General features: G+C 42.1%; 2 protein-coding genes across 5 annotated transcripts in view; both read left to right on the top strand.

Annotated features, from left to right (window-relative positions):
• LOC120034862 (protein glass-like) overlaps positions 1 to 22,989 on the top strand; it is a 467,553-nt gene that overhangs the window by 199,421 nt on the left and 245,143 nt on the right. The window lies entirely within an intron of this gene.
• Positions 1 to 22,989, top strand: part of LOC120034808 (zinc finger protein 624-like) — a 106,973-nt gene that overhangs the window by 67,784 nt on the left and 16,200 nt on the right. For 2 of the 4 annotated variants that reach the window (XM_038981444.1, XM_038981443.1), the window contains exon 6: positions 20,503 to 21,682. In XM_038981444.1, coding sequence (XP_038837372.1) covers positions 20,503 to 21,467 — 965 coding nt within the window. In that variant the 3' untranslated portion in view covers positions 21,468 to 21,682. Of the gene's footprint in view, positions 1 to 7,243; positions 7,716 to 8,192; positions 8,324 to 9,099; positions 9,274 to 16,822; positions 16,973 to 17,320; positions 17,433 to 20,502; positions 21,683 to 22,989 lie in introns of those variants that run through there. The other 2 variants (XM_038981446.1, XM_038981447.1) reach the window with 2 other exon arrangements.

The raw sequence follows: 22,989 nt of genomic DNA, 5'->3' as shown, positions 1-22,989 counted from the left end.
TTCATTTCTCAGAGATTCAATTATATTTCAAGCAGATAATGTTGCAGGAATGCTAATCTTATCTGTTTCAAACAACAAAAACAATTTCAGCACAATCTGAGATGGTGGGTGTCGAAATCCTCTTTCTTGAGTTGGAACGACCCTAAAGCATCCTTACCACCCACACATTCCGATACTCAAATTAAATGCATCACATGCAAAAATGGGTCTGGACAATTGGCTCACAGTGTAAGACGCCTAGTTCTTGACACTTTTCACAACTTGCGACTTAAGTTCAAATCCCCAATGGGGTCATCATTTTTCCTTTGACATGTGGACATTCATTTTGGTATTGTGTTGAGAAGAAAAGTGCAGTCATCACCTTAAAAATTAAGAATTAATTTAATCAGGAGCTAGGCCTTTCTTCACAAACATACTGCTAGGACCTAAACATATCTTAGTATATGAGGCTGCATGGTTGTGTACACTTGCCTACATGTAGGATAGGGCTACAACATTTGTTATGCGTTTTTAGAATCATTATCTAGCTTACCTTGTCTCACGTGTAACAAAGTATAAATTGACTGGTCTGGGTAGGTTCAGCAAGTGTTCAGTGAGGGTGCAGCTTCTCCAGGAATCCACTGAGGTGAAGCCTAGCCTTCTTCTGGCTTCACAATTTATAGTCACTCAGACCAAAACGCTTGCTATAAAACAGGCTTAATACAGAAATATTTGTCGCTACAATGAACATAGGCAAAGTTACTTAGACATGTACACTTAATTGTACAAGGTTTTATATGCATTTTGATAATCGGCTATTTCACTTGATGGCCAACAGTGGAGGGTTCACTCTTTTAAAAATAATCTTACCCCGAATGGGATTTGAACTCACAGCCACCATATGCCAACATCTGGAGTAGACCACTTTAGTGTATGACGCCACTACTCCGCTTAGACCAGGGGTGTCAAACTCATTCCACGGAGGGCCTAGTGTCTGCAGGTTTTTGGTTTTTCCTTTCAATAAAGCCCTAGACAACCAGGTGTGGGGAGTTCCTAACTAATTAGTGATGTTAATTCATCAATCAAGTACAAGGGAGGAGCGAAAACCCGCAGACACTCGGCCCCCCGTGGAATGAGTTTGACACCTGTGGCTTAGACCATGGGTAACAAATTCAACCAAGCAGTTGGCCAAATTGACCTATTGAACAAATGCGAATGGATGGCGGCTCTAACGTTTAAGGTCTCTGATGGGTTGATTTGTTATTTTGTTACCGGATATAATTATATGCTCAGCTGGCCGTCCACAGCGCTGTGGCTAATTTGGCCAGGTTGCCCTATGAGAAAAGCTAGTAGCTAGCCATTTTAGACTGATGGATTAAACAATGGTCTAAGCAAAAGTTCACAAGTACGGTCCCCATATGTAGAGTTGTCTCTGCCATGTTTTTAAACGTCTATTTTCTAACCTCTTCCTGCAGGTGGTTGGCTGGAGGCTAACAGAGGAGACTGGGCAGACATCTTGGATTCCCAGACCCAGATGGGTGCAGCCAAGGCCCCGGGGGACGACATCATTGAGCAGGCCAATACCAGAGGCGACATAGTGGAGGTCAGTGGATGGGAATCCATTTGGGAGTTGTTGTTTTTTACCAGCTGAAGATGCACCTGAAGGTCCACACGGGAGAGAGGCTGTTTGCCTGTATGCACTGTGGGAAGAGGTTCTCAGAGAGGAGCTTTCGGATGTAGTAGGAAACTGGATGAGGTGAACTGAGGAAAGAATGAGTATGAGGCAGAGTAGATGATATGGTGATGTTTGGTGTGATGGTGCCTGTAAAAATGCTTCACTGATGAAGTGACAACCTTATCATGTTGTTTGATGCTGGTGTTTTATAATGAGGAAATGATATTGCCTTAATTCATGTTTACGTGACAGGAAGTAGTGAAGCTGTGTGTAATGTTGAACCTTCTCTAAAATATTTTTTAATTAATTTTATCGAAGCGAGGGTACTGGATTTAAAGAAAAGGTCAAGTGTTACCATAGTGAGAAGTTATTCTATTTGTCACATATCACTTTGTGCAATAAAAGTACTGTACTTCACATTATGTGGTAAAAATCTGTCGTTCTGCCCCTGAACAAAGCAGTTAACCCACTGTTCCTAGGCCGTCATTGTAAATAAGAATTTGTTCTTAACTGACTTGCCTAGTTAAATAAAAAAAGTGAGTGTATGACCATTTGGTTTAAATTAAATACAAAATCGACTCTGTGCTGAATGACTTTAATTTTTTACATTTCAGGCAGAGTTTCCCTTTTCTTAGTCAAACCAAAACATACTCAATTCTTTATTCAACACATAAGGACATTTTTTATAATAAACTACAATGGCTCCATATTGTTACGTACTTGAATTACAGTGTGAGAGATGGGCTTGACTGTGGTTAACATTTTATAATATGTCATGTTTCTCAACAGAGTTTCTTGTATAAACTTTTATGATTTTCTGTACAATCGTTGTTTACAGTCTGCAGTCCATGAGGACCTGCTGATATCCGGTGTCGCTGGCGGGGGAGAGTGGACTTCTGAAGCGGCTGGTCACAAACTCTGGCCCCGGATCAGAACCCTGGATCAGGAGCCATCGCTCTTCCTTCCCGAGTCAGAACCAGGACTGAACCACGAGGGACAGAGACTCCACCACCACACAGAACACAACCAGTGGGCAGGTGGACTGAACAACCTCAGTCCTGGTGGTCATCAGAGAGGCTCCAGTCCGCAGCCCAGACCCTTCTCTTCACAGTCTCAGTGCAGGGATGAAGCAGGGCCTGGGGCTGATAAAGATATATCCTCCTGTTCCTATGATACAAACACCACAGTATCCATGATGAACAGAGCAGGTCACACTGGGTTTCAGCCTTCACAGAGAGCGGTGGGAGACCCCCCTGGTGGTAGTCTAACAGGAAGTCTGTCTTCTTTAATGACTAGTGACTGGGTTCATAGAAGGCCTGGGCCTGGGTCTAGCCATCCTCAGTTACCTCATGGTTACCCCACCAATACAGACAGGGCCAGGATTGGCGTGTACCACAAGAGGTACCTAGCCTATAACACAGCACACAATCCCAACAACACCCAACAAACAATGGCTAGAGGTCAAGGAAGGAGCTCAAACACTAACCACCTGAGGGTGGTGGCTCCTGCTTCTACCTCCTCTGGTGTCATTGGGTCACAACGTGGGAGGCCGAGCATTAGGACGGACGCCCGAAAAGCCATACGCCTGCCCCACGTGTGGGAAGCGCTTCGCTAAGACTAAATATATCAAGCAGCACCAGACAGTTCACACCAAGGAGAGGCCCTTCCAGTGTAAACTATGTTACAAGAGCTTCTCCTTCCAGAGTAATCTTATCAAACATAGGAGTGTCCACAACGGGGAGAAGTCGTAGCAGTGTGGCTTGAAGTGTGCGCTGGGGATATCTGGGAGCCATTCTTTAGTTTAGCTGACATTTTATGGTTATCATGTGAAGTATCTTAGAGAGTTTTTGGGGGGATTACTAAGTCCCTCAGTTGAGCATCTGGGTACGCTCACATTCTCACATGATACAGACTTGTTGTTTGGTGTGCTGGCACAGTAAATCCATTTGAATTGACTCACTTTTTGACAGCATCCCTTATGATTTAAACATAACTTTCTGTACATGTTTGCCCATGGAAGAAGTTGTCAGAAAGTGATGCGTAAACTCCAATGTTGCAGCCTGGACCCTGTTTCACTTTATCTGAGTTTTGAGACCGTCAGTTGAGACACAACATGCTCTTGAATACAGGGTGGGTGTCATTTCAATCATAGAAATATAACTCATAGAACGGACCTATTCCTTCAGACCACTGCAATTGACATTTTTACTTCTAATTACTACCACAACTATGACCTTCGGTCCACCCACCGTTTAATGTCAATTTAAATGGTCATGTCTATTCTATTATCTATATTTCAATAGGTTTCCTATGGAGGATTGGCAGTAGAATTTGAAACAACAGATATTCCCATTCACGTCAACATTTTCGGATGTGTGGACCTCCAACCATCTTTCTGGTACCATTTGAAAGTTTACATTTTAGTACATTTATCATCCAACACATGACACCACCCTGTATTCAACAGCATGTTGTGTCTCAACTGACGGTGGGCACAACACAAACATTTTAGATTATGTAAAAATAGGCTAAGATGCAAATATTTAAAAAAATCTGATTACAGGTTTAGATAATTTACTTTTTATTAATACTTAATTTTAAAATATAAAATAAATCTCCAGAAATTATAAAATAGTTTGACAACCCTGTTTGTAAGCTTTTAAATATCAATCTCAACCGTCTATCTTTTCCAGTGATGAAAACATGGAATTCTCATGGTATGGTGGGGTATGCAAAATGGGTCAACTTTGAGCACCTTTATTGCTTGAATGTTTTGGTATTCAGATCCAAAAAGTTACTTTCTGAGCACTTTTACCATGGGTTTTGTTCAAATAAAAAGGGATGCTATCAAAAAGTGATTGAATTCAAATGGATTTACCGATAGCTGAAACACTCATTGAAGTGTAACACCATATTTCCCCTCTGAATTTGGTTTTGGCTATGTTCTATTCGTAACAAATATAATGTCCCTCTTTGGTTATAACACCTTTAGCACCCCTTTCCCCAACATTATTTGGCATAATCAGGTGAAACCTGTTCCTTTATGTACAACAAAAATGAGAAATCATGTTGTTATTGGGTTACAGTGGAGAACAAGAAAGGAAACAAGAGAAGTAAAGTTGTGGTGGAAAATAAGAAACTCCTAGACTCGTTTTTAGTTGGAGTAAGGATTTTGAACTAATGGAACCTGGGAGATCCGTTTGAAGTCTCGATAAATGTCATGCATGAGGCGTTGGGTGAAGTGGTGCCAGTAAGGGTCACATTTTTTGTGTGTGTGTAAATGGAGCAGAAGAAGCGTGCATTAGGCCTCAAGAAATGAATGGAATGTTTTGTGTATGGATCTTCAAAGCAGAGCGCCTATCAAGGGAGTTATCTCTGGGGTGGCGCATAAAGTACGTGCAGATGTAATACCTGAGAAGTTGGAGGAGTGGTTGGTGCACTTTGACCCGTATGGTAGATCGAGTGAAGAAATTCACTTCATCCATACTTTTGTTTACAGCCGAGGCATTGCAATAAATCCAGGTAAAGGATGTTTTACCCTCACAGGCCCCTGAGCCTGTTTAGTAGGGATGTAACTTGAATTGAAATGTGACTGAAGGAGTGCGATGGGTTTTTTCAGGGCGGACTGGGACAAAGAATTCGGGCCTAGCATTTTATCCACACCAGCCCACATCACTGAGCGCTGCCAACTAATTTTCCCCTGGTGTCACTAACTTTTACAGCTGGTAGCACCAGCCCATGATATGGTCGAACCCAAATCAACCCAAATAATGAGTTATCTAATCAAGTCATTCATAGTGCAAAAAAAAACAACACATTTCCCCAATTCTCATTTCCAAAATCTGGTCACCTTAATTGACAATATTGGAAATATAGCACATCAAAATATCATGAACTCATACATAACACATCCAAACAGGAATGTATGAGTTCATGATATGACTGGATATCACTTTTGCTATGGCAATAGCAGCTAGAGGCAGGTAAACAATGTGCAGACAGTGGCGGATTTAGGTATTGGCAACATGGGCAGCCACCCCGGGCGGCATCTTGCCGGGGGAGGCACGGGGCACCCGCACATTTGCACGTCACGTCAATGATATCATGTCACCGTGTGAGACTATGGGTCAATTAACCTTGTCGGAGTGGGCGCCCTGATTCTAGTTTGTGAGCTAGGCAGGCTACTGCCTGGGAAGGTCTCCCACTCAGAAGTATGAGATGGGGTTGGCAAAATACAGATCAAATTATACAATCCTTTTCGGGCGAATAAACATATCATGGCATTAAGCAAATGTGGCACATCAATGGTTCCTTTCAAATAAATACAGCAAAACGTTGGTGTTTCTGCCACTGGAAGCCCGAGGTAGGGGGAGCAGGGGAATCTATCAAATAGCACACCTCTAACTTTGTACAGTACTAAAGCAATTAGTAAAATCAGTCACACTATGAAATGCTACCAAATAAACCACAATTCATTCATAATACTGTGAATATGTAGTTTTAGTTTTATTTCACATTTATTTAACCAGGTAGGCCAGTTGAGAACAAGTTCTCATTTACAACTGCGACCTGGCCAAGATAAAGCAAAGCAGTGCAACACAAACAACACAGAGTTACACATGGAATAAACAAACGTACAGTCAATAACACAATAGAAAAAAGTCTATATATAGTGTGTGCAAATGGCATGAGGAGGTAAGGCAATAAATAGGCCATAGTAGCGACGTAATTACAATTTAGCAAATTAACACTGGAGTGATAGATGTGCAGATGATGATGCGCAAGTAGAAATACTGGTGTGGAAAAGAGCAAAAAAGTCAAAAACAATATGGGGATGAGGTAGGTAGATTGGATGGGCTATTTACAGCTGCAGCGATCGGTTAGCTGCTCAGATAGCTAATGTTTCAAGTTAGTGAGGGAGATATAAAGTCACAGACATTATACTTTTTTTCTGGTTTGTGTGAAATCGTTCATATAACGCCAGTCTGCACACCCAAGGTGAATTGGTTTAGTCTTAACTCTTGGTTGACAGTGTTGGGGGATGGGTTTTTTATTGACACTCGAGTGACAAATCAACACATTTGTTTCTATTTGTCTTTGTTACTTTTTGAAATGAGTATTATTTTTGTATATTGATTTAGTTTTAAATGTTATGATTATTTATTTGTGTTGTTCCAACTGTCTGAATAAAAATTACAGTTAGTGCAGGAGGGGGGTTCGCCCAGGGAGCCATACAAGCTAGAACGGCCAATGTGTGCAGATAACGGGTGGTCAATAGGTTTATTTGAAATACCACACTTAGGCTGCATTGGCATTTAGCAGGACAAATTGGTTTGGTTATACTGTATCTGTGCGCTGACGATTAATTTGATACATTATAGTTTATTTCCTCAGACCTTATTTTCGGTCCCTATCCTTTCCCCATTCAGTTTTCCCACAAGGCTGGCTGAAAGAACCAGAGGTAACTTATTTCCGGGTTTTAGGACTACACGCTGGCGTGCTCTTGATTTTTTTATTTGAGCAAATCTAAGCGATATCCGACTCATCATTAGTCCAAACTCTCGCGGTAGATCAATTGTAAATCTCATCCGCAGCTGTACTGCATCTAGTCACAACCGTTTCACAACGGTACCAAGTTTGACATTTATTAACACCATGGAACTGAAACATATGACTAATTTAACAGCACAGCATCAGGTACATACACCAAGCAGTATTTAATTCGCATTGGAGACAGTACTTGGTTGATAGATGTATCTAGGTAACGCTAATTAGCTGCTAACAATGGCTAACTGTATGGGTTTTCACACTCAAATAGCCTCCATCTTGGAGGTGCTAGCGAATGCAGCAGTGGCAGAGATCTGTAAACTCGTAGACGACGACTATGCGGTGTTTCGTTTAGAAATAACTCAAAGCCAGAAAGAAAACAGGGCATTGCGGAGAAAACTACTAGAACTGAAGGTGGCACGGGAGCGCGCAGAGAGGACAATACGAGAGCGCGTTCTCGCCAGTCGTCCCAGCAGTGTCAAGATCCTTGACCGATACAGAGGAATGGCAAGAGGTACATTTTACAGAAGTCTGAGGCTGCGCGGCCTGTCGCAGTTAACATCAAATTGTATTGGTCACATACACATTTAAATGTTATTGCGGGTGCAGCGAAATGCTTGTATATAGCTCATTGTATGTCGCCCTGTTTCCCTCTGCACGTGTTCAGATGTTTTACCCAGAATTGGGTCTTAGCCAGTTTTTGGATAGTATGATTACTTTGTGTCTTTGTGCAACATGGCTATCATATTCTAACCAAAATCTTGATTTACTGCATTTCCTATTATTTACTCAATGAAAACAATGTGATGCATGAAATCAATAAATAGTATATCAAGAAGTTATGAGAAGTGTTACCTTACATCTTTGCCAATTGTAGACAGTGTCAACATAACCAGGGGTTATATAGGGGTGCTGCAACTCCCCCTGATAAACAGAAGATATTAACCCCCCCCTAACCTAACCACCTCTTTTCCCCCGATCACACACTCAGGTGAAGGACATCTCACTGGAGGCCACAGGAGCATTGTGAAGCCAGTGGGACACGATACATGGAGAGATGACCAACCAATCACTGTTGATGAGGAGAGTAAAACCTCAACCCAGAACGTTATCGTGATAGAGGTCAGTGTAATAGTGTTGCATAAAATGTGCTATTTGTAAATCAAATGTAGCCCTTTTATTTCAGAAAGGCTCCCCTCAGCTATTCACTCGCTTACATGTACATCCTTATTTATCTGCCATAGGGGAGCTTGTGAGACTTCCCTACGACATTGTGTACAGTTACATGCACACAATAATGTGATTTATTAGCTCTAGTGAAGTGAGTTTGGATCAACTGAATGTATGCATCTTAGAAGTAGTTTTCACAAACAAACTTTACAAGTCCCAATTCAGAATCAAATATGCTTCCCAAAAATAACGTGATATAATGTTTATTTTGATTGGTGATTTTCTACATTTATCAGAGTGCCAAACGGTAGCCTTTGAGATGTGTCCATGTAAACAGGATTATTAGGGAAATCGTTTTTCTTGCAAAGCATGTCAACGTTTTGATTTAACTATTATATTAATCTGACTATCCACAGAGGGAGGCTCGCTCGGCTGGTGTTAGTATATGCGCAGATCAAATACACCACTGGAACACCGATTTTAAGGTGTTTACATGTCCTAATAATTCAAAAGATTGCTCAGAAAACCAGGTCTTTTAATCGGCGTATGCTTACTTCGATTTTGACCTTAAGGCGATTAAGATAAGCAGAGTAAGGTGTTTCCATAACTACTATTGCATAATCTGCCTACTGCCATAATCAATTTAATATATACTTTTTACTGTGCATGTAAACATACTTTGTTATCCAATTTAACTCATGTATCGATAACCTCCTCTCTTGTGTCAGTCTGCAGATGCAGAGGCTGCAGGTCCTGAGGTCAAGCAGGAGAGGTCTGAAGGAGAGGAGAACCCGCGGCACAGCAGAGACATCCAGACTGGAGCAACTGTAGCGCCCCATGTAGCCACGGAGGACCCCACCAACGCCCCAGCACAACCCAGGACTCGATGCAGCATCATGGAGGTCAGTGGAACGCTGAACTCCGTCCTCAATTCCGAGACAGACACCAAGACTTTAACCGTAACACACAGGCTCTTACACACAGGATCTGACCACAGATCAGACCCAGAGAGACTTGGGCTGTGGAGACTGGGCTGTCCTGCTCCCGGCTCAGACTATGTACCGGTATTTCACCAGAACGAGAGGATGGTTCATTCCCGTGAGGATGGTGATGTGTTAGACACTGGCGGTGAGGATACGCTTTCTTCTTACTCTACAGAGATGGACCCTGGCAACATGCCCTTGGGTTTAGAGACACAGACTGATCTGTCTAGAGGGGACTGGAACCAGTACAGTAGTAGTGTGTACTCTGAAGGGTGCCAATATAAGAAAGTGGAGGGTCTAGTCGTAAATGATGTGACTGTGAAAGTGGAGGGCGACATTTCTCCCACATGGAATGCAGATAGTCACCTAGGAGACAGACACTCACAGGGAAAATATTTCTTAGATTACAGGGAAAGCTTGGAGACAAATTCAAATGTCGCGACCCACTCCCCTTTATACACGTTCGGGGACTGTGACCCAGTGTCCACGTCGATGGGGCCTTCCGATTCACACGGCCGCGTCCTTTTCGATCAGGTATTGCACTCAAACGACAGGGCTAGAGCCCAGGCTCCGGGAGGGGGAGCAACATCAGGCAATAGTAAAGAGAATCGGTTCCTCTGCATGTTCTGTAATAAAGGCTTCAGCAGCCCCCAGAAGGTGGAGATCCACCAGAGGGTCCACAAAGGGGTTAAACCATTCAACTGTACCCAGTGTCACATGCGCTTCACCCAGTCTAGTGACCTGAAGAGGCACCAGAGGGTCCACAGAGGGGTGAAACCCTTCAGCTGTACCCAGTGTCATATGCGCTTTACCCAGTCTAGTGACCTGAAGAGGCACCAGAGGGTCCATACAGGGGAGAAACCCTACAGCTGCCCGCAGTGTCACATGCGCTTCACCCAGGCTGGCAGCCTGAAGAGGCACCTGAAGGTCCACACGGGAGAAAGGCCTTTCGCCTGTCCCCACTGTGGGAAGAGGTTCTCAGAGAGGAGATACCTTAGGATACACCAGCAGAAAAACCATTCCACACTATAAACTAGAAACCATTCTATGTTATAGCTTATTACGTTTAGATCAAACCCTGCATTAAAGACAAAGATTACTTTTCATTGTTGTCAGCAGAAAAGATCCACAGATTAATTTGGAGTAGCGAAAGTAACACATTTCAGTGTTGAATATTCCTGGTTTGAATATTGCATGTGACAACTTGAATGAGGATGGTAACGGACTATATTGCCACTCCTATTTGCTATCTCTTCAATCTAAGCCTACAGGAAAGTAAGTGCCCTCAGGCCTGGAGGGAAGCAAAAGTAATTCCGCTACCCGAGAATAGCAAAGCACCCTTTGCAAACTCAAACAGCCGAGCAATCAACCTGCTACCAACCCTTAAACTTTTTGAAACAAATTGTGTTTTACCAGATACAATGCTATTTCACAATAAACAAATTAACAACTGACTTTCAGCATGCTTATAGGGAAGGGCACTCAACATGCACTTTCGCAATGATGATTGGCTGGAAGAAATTGATAATAAGAAGCTTATGGGAGATGTTTTGTTAGACTTCAGTGCAGATTTTGGCATTATCGATCATAATTTGATGCTGGAAAAATGCATGTTATGGCTTTACATGCTCTGCTAATTCGTGGATTGAGAGTTACATGTCTTTGAATGGAAGCCTCCAACATAATCCAGGTAGTCGGGCATTCCTCAGGGCAGTTGTCTAGGCCCCTTTTTTTTGGTCTTTACTAATGAGCTGGCACTGAGTAAAGCCTGTGTGTCTTACTGCTTTCACAGATTTATGGTATTTTGCTTGTAAAAAAAAAATGGGGCAATGTTTATATGACCCCCTTACAAACAGGCACATTTTTACCACATTCTTGCCTGCATTCGCCTTATATACCTCCTGTGCGCATGCCGGCATGCAGGTGATGAGTTGTAGTAGTGGTGTGCAGATGCTGGTGGGCGTTATTTTAATAAATCCATTGAATATACACCATCAAAAATAAATACATTAGACTAATCAAATGTATTTTCAAAGGAATAGAATAGGCTTAGCAGAGTTTAATTATGTTACATACAAATGAATTAAGTCAATAGTTCATTAAACTCACCCCATTCAGTCAACACACATGTATAATAAGAATAAGAATAAAATACAAATAATATATTTCCTACCAAACCTCTGTCATATAAAAAAGTGATATTCTGAAACAGAGCCCAAGCCCATGCCTTTTTGATTCACGTTTCATCTATTTCCTACTCTAGCTCCACTTTGTTAGGGAGCAGGAGTAGGGTCTTATCTTCATCGTGATACTGATAGAAAATAAAAGTTGACTTCATATTTCACAATCTCCGCAGGCTTTTGGAGTTGCCTATACGCGATCAAGCAAAATAATAGGTCTACACTTGAATTAGACTACATTATTGAATGCTATAGGTTTCTGATTTGCTCAGCCAGAAACCAAATAGCCTGAGACAAGTCTGAAGTCAGTCTAGGCGTAGGCTACTAAGCAACTGCTAGAGAAGAGCAAAATAATCCACTTGTTACACTGCATAGGCCTATATTACATGCTGCCATTTTCAAATAAATGAGCCAACTATACAACATGATCATGAGCAGCACACACCTCAACATAGCTAACATTTCCCCAGTCTAATTGTAGCCTAACCAATATCCAAACGGAGGTTCAATGAAAACAAAAATCTGACATTGATTTATCAAGACGAGTCCCAACGCTTGTCTCAAGCAGCACGAGGGTGCAGTCCAATCAAAATGGTGCTGGAATGATGATTTAGTTGACCACGTGGGTAGGCTGTTGCTTCAAATGTATTACCACCGATTGGAAGACTTTGGGAGTTTCATCAAGCAACAATTTGATAGGTGCCTTCAATTGCATTAGCCTACTTTATTCCATTATTTTTTGTCATTCAGTGATATTTATTCCCACAGTAATTCTTTATGGATCCATCCAGTTGTGGTTAAGAAAACAGTCCACACTTAGTGGGGGGCTATGCGAAGTGAATGGCGAAGTGACATGCCTCAAAGTTTAGAAACTGGTGGGATGATGGTTACAGGACTGTGCAAAGCAACCATCAAGAGTTGAGAGGCATAATGCATGTCAATCATACTACGCGGTAGGCAGAACTTTACCAAATTGATTACTAGGTAGTTAGGTAGAAATACAAGTTTAGGATTTGATACTGGCAATACCTTTTGAGATATTAAGAAAAAGGAGGACAAAAAGTTGGCTGTTTGGCAAATAAGGTACATGCATGCTGATGACTGAACATTATACACGTCAGCTACCACAGCAAGTGAAATCACTGCAACACTTAAAGAACTGCAGTCAGTTTTAGAATGGGTGGCAAGTAATAAGCTAGTACTAAATATTAAAAAACTAAAAGCAATGTATTTGGGACAAACCATTCACTTGGCAGCAGCTAATGGCGATCACCAATAAGTACACACACATTGTGACATACATTCAGTGTACAAAACATTAGGAACACCTTACTATCGAGTTACACCCCCCTTTCCTCTCAGAACAGCTTCAATTCGTTGAGGCATGGACACTACAAGGTGTCGAAAGCGTTCAACAGGGATGCTGACTCCAATGCTTCCCACATTTGTCAAGTTGGCTGGATGTCCTACCATACCCCGTTTGTTCAAAGGGACTTAAATATTTTGTCTTGCACATTCACCCTCTGAATGGCACACACACACACAATCCATGTCTCAATTACTTCAAGGCTTAAAATCCTTCCTTAAGCTGTCTCCTCCCCTTCATCTACACTGATCTGAAGTGATTTTAACAGGTGACTTCAGTAGGGGGATCATAGCTTTCACCTGGTCAGTCTATGCCATGGACAGAGCAGGTCTCCCTAATGTTTTGTACACTGTGTATAAGCCACATATGCCTAAAGTCTGTTACATATTGTGTTTCTACTGTGTAGGCTATATGATGTTCAAATGCCTATTTCATTACGTTCATTGAACTACTTTGTTTTTCACCCAAGACACTTTTAATGAGAATTTATCCAGTTTATCATGTGTATGTGTGATTTTCATATGGTTTATTTAAAACTTATGTTTAATAAACACAAAATGGGACTTCATACTAAGACTTTCATTCACTCTTTAGTATACACCTCACCCTGTTATGCATACACCCAACAGCACTTTATCACCAATATACACTTACTAAATATACCTACACATACCCACACAAACAAACACCTACTGTACACGTCAACATAGTTAAGTCACATGTCTGACTTTTGACTTATCATAACTGCCTTATCTTTATCCACAACATCATATTTATGTCCATGATGAGTTGAACAATGAAGTCATTCTGTAACTACAGTATAGGACTCCGACGTATTGGGGATGGGTAAACACGCTGGGGCCGTACTTGCGAACATTAAAAGTTGACGTTAAAGGTGAAGTTCAAGTATCAGCAAATTCAAATCCTTGAAGTAGTAGCATGTAATCAAAGGCTACATGTTAGCAGTTCCCATTTACATGCACATGTAGCCCTATGATAACCTCACCAGATGGCTGTGATTATTTCCTGTAACAAATTCGGTATCAGCCAAATAAAAATCGTCAATGTAGTTGGCCGTGTTCCAATACATGTTCATGGAACAGTCCTTGAACAGTACTGATAAATACACGTGATGTAGTTTTTGATTAACTGACTGGTCAAATTGCTCTCTGTGCCTAGCTCCACAATCTGCAAGGGTTCGAATCTGACATTAATCCCCCCCTTTGAAATGTAGAATTATATTTGTGTTAATGTGTTGAAGGGATGTAGCCAACAGCTTGAAAATTAAGCTTAAGAATGACTATCTTTCTTCAGCCTTGCAGACAAACACTGCCATTGCCTAATAATCATATTGCATAGGCTATATTACATAGACATGTACACCTAAATGTAGCCCTACAATGTTTTATATGCATTTTTATAATCATCTACTTCGTCACGTGTTATTTGACTTGAATGAGCATTACAAAGTATAATAGAGTAGGATTACAGGTTGCACTCCGCGTTGCGTCATGCATTAGAACAGCCCTTAGCCGTGGTATATTGGCCATATACCACACCCCCTCGGGCCTTATTGCTTAATTATATAGACGTGTAGGCCTACACTTACATCTACAATGTTATATATGCATGATTATAATCATCCACTTCGTCACGTGTGTGGGCCAGCAGTGAACAATATTTCCCTTAACAAAAATGCTTGAAGCAAGGAGTTCTCGAACCCGCGGATAATGAACAGAGTCGTTTACGAGTCAACCGCTTTAGCTCTGTCACCTGAAAAGCAATGATGGCTACCGTACATGACAGCTATTTGACAAGTCCATAAGGCTCCATACAACGTTCTTTTTTTACTATGTACGACAAACTTAAATGTTGTATAGACCTACATATTTTTCCCGTAAGAGCACATGGATGTATAAATAACGTATTAAGCAAAAACGTGGGATTTTGTCATATATACGAAAACGTAAGTATCCTAGTCAAGGATGCGATGATCATGCAATATTGACACAGACCAAGTGAAGAGGAACAAAAGTAAACCTTGAATTTGGGAGGTTTAAATGTATCGCTCTGGTGGCCAAGTTGACCTATTTTAAGAAATGCCATTGGTTTGTGGAGAAAAAGTTTAAGATCGTTGATAAACTGATACAGCATTTGTTACCGGAAATAATCACGGCCACCTGGTGAGGTTTGCATAGGGCTAAATGTGCAAGCGTATGTAATGGGAACAGCTAACGTGTAGCCTTTGATCACGTGCCACTACGTCAACCATTTTAATGGGTGAGGCTTAAAACCCCTTACACTCGTGGGAATTGGCCTATATAACTTGTCAAACTCATTCCATGGAGGTCCAAGTGTCTGCGGGTTTTCGCTCCTCCCTTGTACTTGATTGATGAATTAAGGTCACTAATTACTAAGGACCCCCCCACCCGGTTGTCAAGGTCTTAATTGAAGGGAAAAACTAAAACCAGGAGACACTAGGCCCTTCATGGAATGAGTTTGACACCGCTGGCCTATATGGATAGGGCTGAATTGAAATGTTTTTTACAGAAGAAATATGGAATCTATATGCATAACCATGGTAGCAATAAAAAAGATTATGGAGATTATGGGAAAATTAAACTAAAGGTGAGGACAAAACTGTTAATCTGACAACACTGAATCCAAACATTAACTGTTGATTAGTGTTTTTTATTTTTACATTTACTGTAATTTTTGCCGTATTTGTTAATAACGAAATCTGAAAATACTCTGGATACATTCAGTAACGAAGAATATTCCTGGAAAGCGCAACATAAAACAAAAAAATTGACAAGGGTTTGAGTGGGAGGTCTAAATGGTATCTCCAAGTGGCCACACACCTCTCCAAAGTGTGCGCAGTTCCTACGTTATTTCAATGCACTTTTATGACTCAAAGAATAATCAACTATTATGTGCTATTTTGAGCTCTACTAGTTGTGCTGTTGAGGAACTAGACAAAGTTGTTTTCTTTGGAACACAGCCCTGCATCCCCGCTATCACACAATTACTGTTGTTCCCGCATTCCAGAAACGGTCCATTTAAATCACAATCTGCTCAGGTGGGCATAATTTGAAAGCATGTTCTATTGCCAACATGGGTAGCTAAGTAACAAAATACGATCTTACAGTTTTTGGCTTTCACAAAGCAAATCAGAGAGGCAGATCATACATTTGGTGCGCACAGAATAGTCACAAGTGCATTCAGATGCGTGTTCCCCGCCTAATTTCTTAAAACAACGGGCTCATTCTGTTCAAAATCACATTATTGGTCGCATACACATATTTAGCAGATGTTATTGTGGGTCAGAAGAACCCAGGGTATGACGCCATGTCATCTTGTAACTGTACATCAAGCATAGTGATCAGAAACGTTGAGGATGTATATATTACATGAGTTTTATGATATGTGAAGTGCACATTTGGACTAATGGGTGTTTGGCTTGCTTGTATGACATCAAAGCGGTATTTATTATAATCCTCAACATCGCATCTTGCAAAATACATGAAGTCCTCTTTGTGTACAGCATTTCCCTCACTCAGACAACAACAAACAATGGCTAAAGTTGCCCAATTAGCGGGAGGGATGGGGTCAACTTCTTGCCGCGCATGGTGTTCAAGTTCAGAACCGCTGTCAGTCAAAACCATTACTGCGCTGTGAAGTGGAGACCTTGATCTCTGACGTCATGTATAGCGTGTTACTGTATAGCATTCCAGTTTAGGCGCTTATCAGTCAAAATCTGCTATTTTTAACCCTGTATACGGGTACGAGTGTAAAGAGCTACATTTAACTTGTTCTAATGTTCGCAAGTATGGCCCCCACATATTGAAAGTGTGTTTATTATCTGTGTGTATGTACCTGGGGTATGTATGTCTGTGTAATCTGTATCACCTCTCTCATCCAGGAGGAGAGTCCAGAGGTGCTGCTGGTGAAGGAGGAGGGTCTGGGGAACCCTAAGGGGAACATGGTCATGGAGGACAACCTGACTACACCTCCTCCTGAACCCATAGAGGAACCAGCTGAGCAGCACAGGACCACACACAGTCTCACTGAGGTGAGCCCACTGAACTACTGTCTGAATGGTATTAGGTCAGGGTCTGTATCCACAAACCCTCTCAGAGCAGGAGTGATCTAGGATCAGCTTAACCTTTTAGATCATAATGGATAAGATTATATGGAGAGATCCTAGATCAGCACTCCTACTCTGAGACTCTTTGTGGATACTGGACCTGTGCTTGAGTGTGGGACCATGTCTATGAATGATAAAACCATGAAAGACTATGAATCAAAATCAACTGACATATTTGCATATTACTCATTGCCCAATCAGAAGATGCTCCATAGCAGGGTGCTCATATCAGATTTCTTGATCCAACATCCTCTCACTCTGTATCTCTTACAGCCAGTAGACATGGAGGATGGGAAGCCTGATCTGCTGCTGGTCAAAGAGGAGACAATAGAAGACGAACCAGAGAGCATTGATCTGCTAAGTGGACTAAAGATGGGGGAGCAAGGTAAGAAGTACATATAGCCTACATACCAAGGTTATTATAGTTTTGTGTTTTTATTTATATTAGTTTTAAGATTTATTTGAAATTCAGTTTCAATTCGTTTTCAGAACTGATTTACTCACTTTGAAGTTTTATAAAAACATTTATATTTCGTTTTTATATTTTTTTGTTTTAGGGACAAAGTAGCCTGTGTGTGGGAGGCTAGGAGCCACTTATAATTTCTGTTTTTGGGGATGTCACTTCTTGCCACTGTGGGGCAGTAATGCATAAGGTGATGGGTCAGGTCGTTAGGTTTAAAGGTAGACTCGGTGAGATGACAGATGCACCAAGTAAACAGTAGTAGTGGGTCAATTCCCTCAATGACGAGGAGCTTTGGAGCGCTAAACTTCAACACTGTTTTCGTCTACATTGTAGAATAATAGTGAAGACATCAAAACTATGAAATAACATTGTGTTAAACAAATCAAAATATATTTTATATTTGAGATTCTTCAAAGTAGCCTTTGACTTGATGACCGCTTTGCACACTCTTGGCATTCTCTCAACCAGCTTCATGAGGTGGAATGGAATGCATTTCAATTAAGAGGCCTTGTTAAAAGTTAATGTGGAATTTCTTTCCCTCTTAATGCGTTTGAGCCAATCAGTTGTGTTGTGACATGGTAGGGGTGGTATACAGAAGACAGCCCTATTTGGTAGAAGACCAACTCCATAATTTGGCAAGAACAGCTCAAATAAGCAATGAGAAACGACAGTCCATCATTACTTTAAGACATGAAGGTCAGTTTCTTCAAGTGCAGTCGCAAAATCCATCAAGCACTATGATGAAACTGGCTCTCATGAGGACCGCCACAGGAAAGGAAGACCCAGAGTTACCTCTACTGCAGATGATAAGTTCATTAGTTACTAGCCTCAGAAATCGGCAATTAACTGCACTTCAGATTGCAGCCAAAATAAATGCTTCACAGAGTTCAAGTAACAAACATCAACTGCTTGAATTAGGCCTTCATCGTCAAATTTCTGCAAAGAAAACACTACTAAAGGACACCAATAAGAAGAACAGACTTGTTTGGGCCAAGAAACACAAGAAATGGACATTAGACCGGTGGAAATCTGTCCTTTGATCTGATGAGTCCAAATTCTTTGTGACGCAGAGTAGATGAACAAATGATCTCCGCATGTGTGGTTCCCACCGTGAAGCATGGAGGAGGAGGTGTGATGGTGCTTTGCTGGTGATACTGTCAGTGATTTATTTAGAATTCAAGGCACACTTAACCAGCATGGCTACCACAGCATTCTGCAGTGATACACCATCCCATCTGGTTTGGGTTTAGTGGGACTATCATTTGTTTTTCAACAGGACGATGACCCAACAAACACCTCCAGGCTGTGTAAGGGCTATTTGACCAAGAAGGAGAGTGATGGAGTGCTGCATCAGATGACCAGACCTTAAACAAATTGTGATGGTTTGGGCCGCAGAGTGAAGGAAAAGCAGCCAACAGGTGCTCAGCATATGTGGAAACTCCTTCAAGACTGTTGGAAAAGCATTCCAGGTGAAGCTGGTTGAGAGAATGCCAAGAGTGTACAAAGCTGTCATCAAGGCAAAGGGTGGCTACTTAAACAAATCAAAATATTTTAGATTTTAGATTCTTCTAACACTTTTTTGGTTACTATGATTCCATATGTGTTATTTCATAGTTTTGATGTCTTCACTATTATTCTACAATGTAAAAATAAAGAAAAACCCTGGAATGAGTAGGTGTGTCCAAACTTTTGACTGGTACTGTAAGTATTAAGTACTTAGGTGATGGACATTTGGCAGTGATTACAGCCTCAAGTCTTCTTGGGTATGACCGCTACAAGCTTGGCACACCTGTATTTGGGGAGTTTCTCACATTCTTCTCTGCAGATCCTCAAGCTCTGTCAGGTTGGATAGGGATCGTCGCTGCACAGCTATTTACAGGTCTCTGAGATGTTAGATTAGGTTCAAGTCCGGGCTCTGGCTGGGCCACTCAAGGACATTCAAAGACTTGTCCCGAAACCACTCCTGCGTTGTCTTGGCTGTGTGGTCTGGGTCATTGTCCTTGGTTTCATCAGACCAGAGAATCTTGTTTCTCATGGTCTGAGAGTCCTTAGGTGCCTTTTGGCAAACTCCAAGCGGGCTGTCATGTGCCTTTTACTGAGTGGCTTCCGTCTGGCCATTCTACCATAAAGGCCTGATTGGTGGAGTGCTGCAGAGATGGTTGTCCTTCTGGAAGGTTCTCCCATCTCCACACAGGAACTCTGGGGCACTGTCAGTGACCATCAGGTTCTTGGTCACCTCCCTGACCAAGGCCCTTCTCCCCGGATTGTTCAGTTTGACCGGGCGGCCAGCTCTAGGAAGAGTTTTGGTAGTTCCAAACTTCTTCCATTTAAGAATGATGGAGGCCACTGTGTTCTTGGGGACCTTCAATGATGCAGACATTTGTGGTACCCTTCCCCAGATCTTCACCTCAACACAATCCTGTCTCGGAGCTCTATGGACAATTCCTTCGACCTCATGGCTTGGTTTTTGCTCTGACATTCACTGTCAACTGTAGGACCTTATACAGACAGGTGTGTGCCTTCCCAAATCATGTATAAAAAAAAATTACCACCGGTGGAATCGAATCAAGTTGTAGAAACATCAAGGATGATCAATGGAAACAGAATGCACCGGAGTTCAATTTCGAGTGTCATAGCAAAGGGTCTGAGTACTTATGTAAATAAGGTGTCTTTATTTCTAAAAACCTTTTTTGGCTTTGTCATTATGGGGTCTTGTGTGTAGATTGACGAGTTAAAACATTTATTTAATCAATTTTAGAATAAGGTTGTAACGGAAAAGGGGTCTGAATACTTTCCGAATGCACTGTAATAACCAGTAATAGATCTACAATGGGAATAGTGAAGCGCCTGGATATAGTGAAATTAAATCAATACAACTTATGTTTACATACAAAAACACACAATTAACTTGACATGGTAATTGACAAAAAAATCCTTATGTAAAGTTCTCTGCCATGTTTGTAAAGTAAATTTTTTTTACTTCTTCCTTAAGGTAGTTGGCTGGAGGCTAACAGAGGAGACTGGGTGGCCATCTTGGACTCCCAGATCCAGATGGGTGCAGCCAAGGGCCCAGGGGACATCATCACCGAGCAGGCCCGGACCAAATGCGACTTAGTGGAGGCCAGGGGATGGGACAGTGTCCTCAACTCTGGGCTGGGGAACAACACTGTTAACCACAACCAGAAACAGACAATTGAATGCAAAACAACAACCAAACGTAGTCTCCAAGACAACAGACTGGCTGAGACCAGAGAGAGGCGTCGATTTGGTCTACGGGGATGGGGAGGTGTTGGTATGCGGCGGGAGAGATCAGACACAGACTCAGCTAGCGATGCTCCGTCCTGCTCCTATAGTTGTGATTCAGAGAGACTGATTGCGCCTCAGGTTAACCCCCTAACAGATGCTGCCTTCAGCCTGCCTTCTATAGGATCTATCAACTGGAACATGGACCCTGCAACAACACAGACACTCCCTGGCCTTCGTCCTCACACTCTCCTAATGTTAAACCAGACCTCAGACAATGCCAGCACCTCAACACTAAATGGCTACACAAGCCCATTGACAAATGAGAGAAGCAGAGACGGAATCAGCAAAGGTGGCAGGGCCAAAGAGAAGCGCTTCCAGTGTTCATTCTGTGGGAAAGCCTTCAGTTTCCCCAAACAGGTGGAGATCCATCAGAGGATGCACACGGGGGAGAAACCGTTTAGCTGCCACCTATGCCGGGCCAGTTTCTCGGACTCTTCAAACCTGAAGAGGCACCAGAGGGTCCACACAGGGGAGAAACCCTACAGCTGCCCCCAGTGTGAGAAGAGGTTCTCCCACCAGCACCAACTAAAGATGCACCTGAAGGTCCACACGGGAGAGAGGCCGTTTGCCTGTACATACTGTGGGAAGAGGTTCTCAGAGAGGAGCTACCTCAGGATACACCAGCAGAAAATGCACACGGCCCATGTATAGAGTACAGTGGTGACATGTAATGTAGTACTAGTTAGTATGTTTGTAGTCAATTGTTGTTTTGGGATTTAGTTGGAAACTGGATGAGGTGAACTGAGGAAAGAATGAGTATGATGAGGCAGAGCAGATGATATAGTGGCTTGTGAAAGTTTTCACCCCCTTGGCATTTTTACTTATTTTGTTGCCTTACAACCTGGAATTAAAATATATTTTTGTGGGTTTGTATCATTTGATTTACACAACATGCCTACCACTTTGAAAATGCAAAATATTTTTTCTTGTGAAACAAACAAGAAATAAGACAAAACTGAACTTGAGCGTGCACAACTATTCACCTCCCCCAAAGTCAAGATTTGTAGAGCTACCTTTTGTAACAATAACAGCTGCAAGTCTCTTGGGGTATGTCTTTGTAAGCTTGGCACATCTAGCCACTGGGATTTTTGCCCATTCTTCAAGGCAAAACTGCTCCAGCTCCTTCAAGTTGGATGGGTTCCGCTGGTATACAGCAATCTTTAAGTCATACCACAGATTCTCAATTGAATTGAGGTCTGGGCTTTGACTAGGCCATTTAAATGTTCCCCTTAAACCACTCGAGTGTTGCTTTAGCAGTATGCTTAGGGTCATTGTCCTGCTGGAAGGTGAACCTCCGTCCCAGTCTCAAATCTCTGGAAGACAAACAGGTTTCCCTCAAGAATTTCCCTGTATTTAGCGCCATCCATTATTCCTTCAATTCTGACCAGTTTCCCAGTCCCTACCGATGAAAAACATCCCCACAGCATGATGCTGCCACCACCATGCATCACTGTGGGGATGGTGTTCTCCAGGTGATGAGAGGTGTTGGGTTTGCGCCAGACATAGAGTTTTCCTTGATGGCCAAAAAGCTCAATTTGTCTGATCTGACCAGAGTACCTTCTTCCATGTGTTTGGGGAGTCTCCCACATGCCTTTTGGCGAACACCAAACACCGTGTTTGCTTTTTTTGTTTTTTAAGCAATGGCTTTTTTCTGGCCACTCTTCCGAAAAGCCCAGCTCTATGGAGTGTACGGCTTAAAGTGGTCCTATGGACAGATACTCCAATCTCCGCTGTGGAGCTTTGCAGTTCCTTCAGGGTTATCTTTGGTCTCTTTGTTGCGTCTCTGATTAATGCCCTCCTTGCCTGGACCGTGAGTTTTGGTTGGCGGCCCTCTCTTGTCAGGTTTGTTGTGGTACCACATTCTTTCCATTTTTTAATAATGGATTGAAAAATGGTGCTCCGTGGGATGTTCAAAGTTTCAGATATTTTTTTTATAACCCAACCCTGATCTGTACTTATCCACAATTTTGTCCCTGACCTGTTTGGAGAGCTCCTTGGTCTTCATGGTGTCGCTTGCTTGGTGGTGCCCCTTTCTTAGTGGTGTTACAGTCTCTGGGGCCTTTCAGAACAGGTGTATATACACTGATCATGTGACAGATCATGTGACACTTAAATAAAGTCCACCTGTGTGCAATCTAACTAATTATGTGACTTCTAGAGGTAATTGGTTGCA

This window comes from Salvelinus namaycush, chromosome 42 (assembly GCF_016432855.1).
Source record: "Salvelinus namaycush isolate Seneca chromosome 42, SaNama_1.0, whole genome shotgun sequence".
Classification (NCBI taxonomy): domain Eukaryota; kingdom Metazoa; phylum Chordata; class Actinopteri; order Salmoniformes; family Salmonidae; genus Salvelinus; species Salvelinus namaycush.
The sequence above is the reverse complement of the archived record's forward strand: the minus strand, read 5'-3'. Positions and strand labels throughout refer to the sequence as shown.